Raw genomic sequence first — 7,903 nt, forward strand, 5'->3', positions numbered from 1 at the left:
CAAAAAAAAAAAAAAAATTAGCAGTGAGACAGGCTACTAGCTCAAATAGTCTACCTTTGGGAGGCATGAACCTGAATTTATTTAAGATCAGCAGCCTTCAGTAAGACATGACTTCAGGATAAAAGAACGAATCCTTCTTCAGGACTTGGCCATTGACAACTGGCTCTAGCCCTTTGAGCAAGAGACTGCCCATCAGCAGAGCCCTACACCAGTGGGTAGCATTGAATTGAACATTAGTAGCTGTTCACTGGGAAACTTCGACCAGTGTGGACTGGAAGAGTGATCCAGGATGTGACAGGAGCTGTTATAAGAGCTTAATCCAGTCCCAATGGAGAGGATGATTCAACTACAGCTGCATTCCTATCTTTACAGTTAGGATTAAAGATTTCTTTAGAGGTTTCTTGCAAGAATACTTGGAGAGGGAGACAGATATAATGGTATTAGATAGGTGAGGGAAGAAAAAAACTACCCTCGGAGATTTACCCACTTGGCAAGGCAGGCATTGATGCGGATCTGGGTTCCGAAACCGGAATCAGATCGCTTATGGGCTCACAAAAGAACAAATATTTCAACCGAGGCAAAACAGTGGCAATATTGTAATTTCTGATACAATTTAGAACCCTTTTGGAGTGAAACAGCTGAATGGGGACAGATCTGGAATTAATCCCAAAAGAAAAGTTCAGTTCTTGAAATTAATATGGTGAAGGGGTTAAACTGACGTAGAGTTCCAGAACTAGGGGCATTAGAAAATCAGAGAAAGGGGGTTAAGTGCAAATATGAAGAAGTGTCTTCTTCTACCATTATGTAATGTTGGAGAACAAAACACAATAGGAAACCTAATGCAGGAGTAGATTACAAGAAACTACCCCAGCAGTTTATAACCCCAAACAATACAAATAGGACCAGGAAACAAAGAAATAAGATCATTAAATAAACCCCCAATGATACAATACCCATATAGGAGCAAAACCAGCCCAAAACCCAACCTGATAGAAGAGAGAAAGACCTGCTATAGAGCTGGAGAGAGAGAGAGGTGCGGTCATGTCTGTAGGAGTCCGATTGAGCTACACTCTTGGGCGTAGATAGTCCCTAGGGATGGTACAAAAACCCCCAAAGTTGAGAGGATTTTGACGATTGGTTCTGAAGTTACAAGCTTTCTTGATTTTCTGACCTAGGAGAGAGAAAATTTCAAGATTCTACAGACTAGTTGCTAGATAGATCTGGCCAGCTCCAAGAAGAGGACCGAGTGGTCTAATAGCAGCCTAGAACACACCATTAAAAGGGTTTATAGATCAGAGGTCAGAGGAGGGAGATATGGAGATCGATCTCTCTCCTAAAATCTTAACTGATGCTGGTCGGTTCTGGACTGTAATAGCTTCTAACATAATTTGAATTTTACCTCTTGAATGTTACAACAAATGGAATAGAAAAAGAAGAATAGAACAGATGAGGGGTTGAGAAGAGTAAAAGAGAATAAGAAGGGTGAAAGAGAATAAAGGAATGGGAATCTCACCCCCTCAGGTTTTGGGTATCTCACCCCCTCAGGTTTTGGGTATCACACCCCTCAAAGGTTTAGGCATCTCATCTCTCAATAACAACTTTTTAACTAAAGAGTAATCACTCAATAATTCATTCATTTAAATCTAAGAAATATCAGTGCTTAGGCTCCTCTATTTAAAGCAGAATTACAATCATAGCTTGTAATGTAGATTCTTCACCAAACTAGGCTTGTTTTATTAGGAATAAGTTTAGGGTTGGGTTGTATACGTGTTGGGCCTTCAGTCCATGTGGTTTTGAGTGTATTGGGCTACTTTGATGGGTCTAAACTAGGGGTTCTAAGGTTGCATACGGGATTCAGTGATTTGTTTCATTTTTCTTTAGTTTCCTTTTTAGATGGGGTTATTTAGTTTCTAATTTCAGTACCTAGTTAGTTTCTAATTTTCAATCATAAGTTAGTTTCTATTTCCAATTTTAGTAACTAAAGGACTTTCTATTTTGTAAGTTTCTAATTTTAGGTTTAGTAACTAGGTGAGTTTCTAATTTTTGTTCCTATTTCAGTTTTTTGAAACTAAAGTTAGTTTCTATTTTCTTGTAACCCCATCATTATTATAAATAAAGGAGAGCTCTCATTATAGAGAGACGATTTGAATTTAAAAGAAAACTCTCTTGTTGCTGCCGCTGGGTATCAATGGTGGTTCCTTGTGTTTGATCAAGGCCTAGGGATTGATGTTTGATCCAATCGACACTCTGCGGCAAGAAGTCAGAGTGGGTTGTTATTATTTCTGGTCTTATTTATTGGTTCTCTTCTTCACGGTACAGGTAAGTAATCTGAACTTTTCTGCAGAAATTTCTGGGTTAAGCTCTCTGTTTCCTATTCTGTCGACCTAATCTATTTTGGAGTTCTGGCCACCCGATTGCTTTGAGATTTTGGTCGATTATTAGGACCATTAAGAAGGGGACTCGATCCAGTTTTGAGACAGATCAGACCTCTGGTTCAGTTGCTGTGTAGTGATCTGCAGTCCTGGCCGATAATGGATTCTGCCCAGAAATTCTTGTCTGACTTCTGATTCCTATCGAGGTTGGTTGTTGCTTATATTTTCTCAAGGGATTAGACCTTCTAATCAGTATTTAGACTTGCTACTTGTTCCTTAAACATCTACTGCTGAAGTTTCTGAAGTATTAGAATCGATGGTCAGGTTTCAGATCCTGCTGTCCAGAATTGAGTCTTGATTTGATTTGTCTATTCTAGTGATGTTTTGGCTTTGATCATATTTTATTCATACTCTATTTCTGTTACTGGATATCCTATTTGTTAGTGCAAACTCTACTCTCAAAATTCTAGATTCTGAGTTTGATAATTCTGGGTTCTAAGGACTGTTGGCTGACTAGTACTGGACTGTTGTGTTGACTACTGTTGGGTGAATTTTGGTTATTCTTTGGTTTACAAGATCCTGTTGTTTGGGTCTAGTTTGGCTTGTCAAACCTATTCCTACATTAGCTTGACTAGGAACTAGTTTCCAAATAAGACTAGACACTCCTATTACAACTAGGACTTCAAATAGAACTAGGACTAGACTTCTAACTCCAACATGGAGTAGGATTGACTAACTAATGGTCCATATAAGACATTACACTCAATGGCCCCAATGGGCCTTTATTGAATTAAAACAACTTAAATAAAAGCACTGAATATAAATCCCGTTTTCCTACTTTCTACCCATATTTAGGCCCATAAAAGTGACCCATTACGAATAAAACCCATGGGATCAAAGGCCCAACATATACATAACACAACTCAAGGTTTATTTACAATAAAATTAGCCCAAGTGACTTATCTACATCAAAACCCAACCGAAGCCCTGCAAGTTCCGACTGATAAAGCTCACCCAGCAAGAATCCAATCGAACCAAAATCTTGGGGCTGATTTCATGATTCGAAACCCTACTGAAGGAGTACCTCCCAACAATCCATTGTACACGAAATAAAGCTGCTAAAATCTTACTGGCAGAAGCTGCAGAATCAGTTCTACTAGCAGGTATCTATCTCTCAACCCAAAAAAGGATTTAGGAACTGAATACCTAGGGTTTTGGGTCGCCCAGGGATGGGATTTCTTCGTCCGAAATCTCAGGAGGAACCACTTGCTTCCCAAGGAGATCGATCAACTTATATGGGGGCTGTTAGGTCACTCAGGAACAGAGCACGAAAGAGAAATAGGAAGAAGAAGAGAAAAGAAGTTTAAGGGGAGGGAGAGAGAGAGAGAATCGCGCAAAGGGGAGGAAGAGAACGGTCACACAACCAGGAGTAAGCACCTACCTGGCACCATAACCATTCATCCAATTCATTCTTCAAAATATAACCCATTAAATGGGGTTACAAGCCTATTTATCAAAATAAAACTTCCTAATTAAAATCTAAAACTGAAATGGCAACTCCTAATTATTTCCTAAGTTCTAACTAATGAAATTAGAAACAAAATAAAACTCAAACCGTTAACTTCCTACTTGTCTAACAACTACTCAAAATAAAAAATTACATATCTTCCCAGATAAAATAGCTTGATCTTTCCTAAATGAAATCCTAAAATATCCTATTGAACCAAAACCCCAATTTAGACCCAGCTCATTTCGGTCGAGATTGCCAAAAGGGTTAACCCGGTTCAGCCTCGATACTGCATTAGGCGTTCAATATGCGTCAAAGAGAACATCTCTTTACTTTGGAATCCAAGAAGGGCAATGAAACAGTGGATAATCAAGCCAAACAAGGAGTTTCTCCCAGATTTGTTTTGGGAGACCATCCCCTTTTAAGACATTTTTTTTTTGGCTTCTTTCTTGCTTTCTTTAGTCCCTTGCGGGTCTTGGTGGGGGTCTGGGTAAGGAATGCGTTGACTTTATATTTATACCTTTGGGGGTGGGGTAAGGAATCTGTTATCTTTATATTAGATCTCATGCTGGCTTTTTCCAGCTCTGTTGCTGTTATGTACTATTAACCTATCTTTTCTTGTCAATAAAATTCTATTAACTATCCAAAAAATAAAATAGAAGCAACCAACCCTTCCAGTAATAAAACATAATTTAATGGTCCATTTCTAAGCCAAGCAAGGAAAACATCATTTAATGGTCCATTTCTAAGCCAATCAAGTTCATCTAGGAGTTGAAGAAAAAGGAAAAAAAGCTATTATGAAGGCACTATAACCCACAAGGACTACAATGGCAAGAATAAATTCTCTGACAAATAAAAGGTAAAGGGATCAGGATGAAATTTGTATAAATAATGTATACTAACCTCGAGGTCTGAAAACTCAAACCACGGGCAGCAATCAACAATCTCGCAAACAAAAACAACTGTGTCGCGTACGAGAAATCCAGCATCTGCTTCCAGCATATCAGAGACCTTCATGAATTGGAGAACAGAATTATTCCACGTCTTCGTACAGATAGAGGATTCTTTCCACACAGTTTTGGTAGGATTCTTTTGATTCACCATGGCCATCCTGTATCTGACCCAAAAATTCTTGTCTGGATCACTTCCAACTGATTGATCACTCTCCAGATATATACAGATAGTGTCAAAGGACTCATAAACACCTGTGCATTATGATTTTGCAATTAAGTAGCAAGAGAGTGACAACTTGTTTGACAACAAAAAGACCGAGGCAAAGTGGACATCTACAGCTGCATATTTGGTTAAGAATTGAAAACATAAACTAGTATCATCTACTTACCAATACGAAGCTCACATCCACCAGCCCGGAAGAATTTGCTAAAGATCTTTCGAGTTTCCATTATTTCCTTGAAGGCCAAGAAGTTCTCCACCTTCCATGTAAATGACCCTCTTTTCCCAACCCCATCAATTTGGGAACCTGCATGGCTTGAATCGGATTCCCGACCAGAAAAATCCTGCATTATAGAGGTCTCCTTCAAGATAAGCACCTCTGCCGAGAACACAACAGTGTCCTGAACAAGAAACCCAGAGTCCTGATCAAAGAGACTAGTAAGCGTCACAAACTCACGCCAACCCCAGTCCTTTGCAGCCTTGGAGTATCGGTTCTGTGATTCCTTTGTAACAGACTTGTCCTCCATTCTCTGATTCACAACCGACAACCGATGACTGACAAAACAGCTCCAGTCGCTGGAAGTATTTCGGGAATCTGTTACTTCAAGAAATACCGAAAGGTGGCATGGTGGCTGAGACTGCCCTGATGGCATCAAGTGCAAGTGGAAATTCCGTCAGTTTTCTTTCCATTCACAGCCTAATTAACTAAGACAAGGGGGTGCTTGAAAAGAAAATTTCCTAGCAGGAGACTGAACCTAAAAGCCACATCTATATTCAATTCAGTAATCATCAGCACTATATTTTCTGTGTGGCATAGCAATGCTGTAGAAAAATGGTTCTTAAAGCACATATGACATCAACTAACTGAACATTGTGTTAAGATAATAAAGCTAAAAACATGAACCAAATTATGGTCTTACCTCTGGGATAAACAATAAGGCGACAATCCCTGTTACCAATCTGAAACCTCCTGCTCTTGACACACAGACCCGTAATCTTCCTCTTCTTAAGAAGATCCTTCAACCTGGTGAAATTCTCAATCCTCCAACTGAACTTACCCAGGTAGCCATCGGACTTCCTTGCTCCACCAATCCTCCCTCCAAGCAAACCCCCATTCTTAGAGAAGCAACTGGACTCCTTAATCACATGAAAGGATGCGCTGAAAACAGCAATATCATCGACGAGGAACCCTGATTCCGGCCCGATAAAGTCTGACATCTTCATGTAATCATTCCAACCTAAACTAGTATTATCCCCACTCTTATTATCCGCCGCAAAGCGTCCATAAGAGTCTCTGTGCATATGATTAAGCCCAGGCTTCTGGTTCAACACCGACATTCGGAACAAACACCAGCAGCTCCGGTCGGGAACAACAGACTTCTCGGTGTCCTTGCTCTCCAAACACATTGAGAGATACTCAATCCCATTGACAGAGCTCTGGTAGACACTAATCCGAAGATTACATTCCCCAGCCGGGAAAACAGGGCTCATTATCTTCTGGGTTTTGATCATCTCCTTAAACAGACTGAAATTATGAACCTTCCAAGTGAACTTCCCACTCAAGACGTCGGAAACAGGGCCGGAAACAACAACCGAGGAAGAAGAGGAAGAGGACTGTATCTCATTGTTATCACGGCTGAAGGAAATGGATTCATTCAATACGAGGATATCGGCAGTAATGAGAACTGAGTCATTGTTAAGGAGGAAACCGGCTTTGGGTTCGAGAATTGTTGAAGAAGGGGTAAAGTCGCACCAACCATGAGATTTCTTCTTGCTTGAGAATCGATGCCACGAGTCTCTCTGAATGGACTTGGACTCGTCAAGATGGTTAACGATGGAGAGCCGATAACTAGCGAAGCAATCCCATTTGGAAGAAGATGACCCACGAGGATCCATGATTTGGAGGTAGATGGAGAAGTAACCAGGAAGGGCTTGAGAGTCTCCTTTCGGGTATACAAGGAGACGACAGTCGTACCCGCCGACCTCGAAATAACGGCTCCATAGAGCCCTAGCTTTCACCTTGGGGAAATTGACAACCGTCCATCGACACACCGCCGAATGATCTCCACGGCGCTCAACAGAGACCGATTCTTGGCCGCTCCCTTCGCGGGACCCTACAGGTTCTTCCGCAGCTGATATCGATACAGAAACTGTCTTCTCCGATGCCGTCGCCGCTGGTGACGATGACGACGGAACCGCCACAGGTTGCTGTGGTGGGTCGGAGAAGGCAGAGTTGGATGACGATGAAGCTGCTTCGGATTGCGTCGGCTTCATCGGATATGAAAGAAGAGATGTAGAGAGATGTTATGGAGGAAAGACTCGCAGAGCCCTTTGGTTCCTGGTTTTGCTATTTTGGGTTTTTTATCTCCATCTCTGCGTCTGATATTTTTTTTTCTTCTTTGGTTAATTGACGAATGCAGAGAAAGAGAGAGAGAGCAGAAGGAGGAAGAGGGGAAAGAGAAGAAGTGTTTTGTGTTGTTTTATTCATGAATGCTAGAGAGAGAAAGAGAGAGGATGTGTGGTGATACGGAACAGGGGGTATTGTGTAAAAATGAAAAGAAATGGTGCTGGATATGTGCGATAAGATGTAACAAGGGGGTATTTTGTAAAAATGAAAAGAATTAGTTCACGATATTTTAGAGTTTAAACTTGGCACTCTTGTTACGGTTTTGGCTGTGATGATGAGGCTTAGCTGTTTAGGGTAAATATGTTTTCCCCTACGTAAGATGAAAGTGTAGTTGTCGTTGGATACATCATCATGGATGTAGGATATGCACACGTGTATGATCTATGATGGATCTCTAGTTGGGGCTTAAATAACTAATATCTTATAAGTTATTGTCACCACTTG

General features: G+C 40.7%; 1 protein-coding gene across 1 annotated transcript in view; it reads right to left on the reverse strand.

Moving 5' to 3' along the window:
- The window catches only part of LOC122076529, a 24,526-nt gene extending 17,011 nt beyond the window's left edge, over positions 1-7,515 (reverse strand). Inside the window, exons 1-3 of the mRNA XM_042641863.1 lie at positions 5,973-7,515; positions 5,222-5,695; positions 4,783-5,084 (exon numbers count right to left, since the gene is read on the reverse strand). Of these exons, the coding sequence (XP_042497797.1) occupies positions 4,783-5,084; positions 5,222-5,695; positions 5,973-7,326 (2,130 nt within the window). The 5' untranslated portion in view covers positions 7,327-7,515. The remainder of the gene's footprint in view (positions 1-4,782; positions 5,085-5,221; positions 5,696-5,972) is intronic.
- Between the last annotated feature and the right edge of the window lie 388 nt (positions 7,516-7,903).

Source organism: Macadamia integrifolia, chromosome 4, assembly GCF_013358625.1.
Source record: "Macadamia integrifolia cultivar HAES 741 chromosome 4, SCU_Mint_v3, whole genome shotgun sequence".
Lineage (NCBI taxonomy): Eukaryota > Viridiplantae > Streptophyta > Magnoliopsida > Proteales > Proteaceae > Macadamia > Macadamia integrifolia.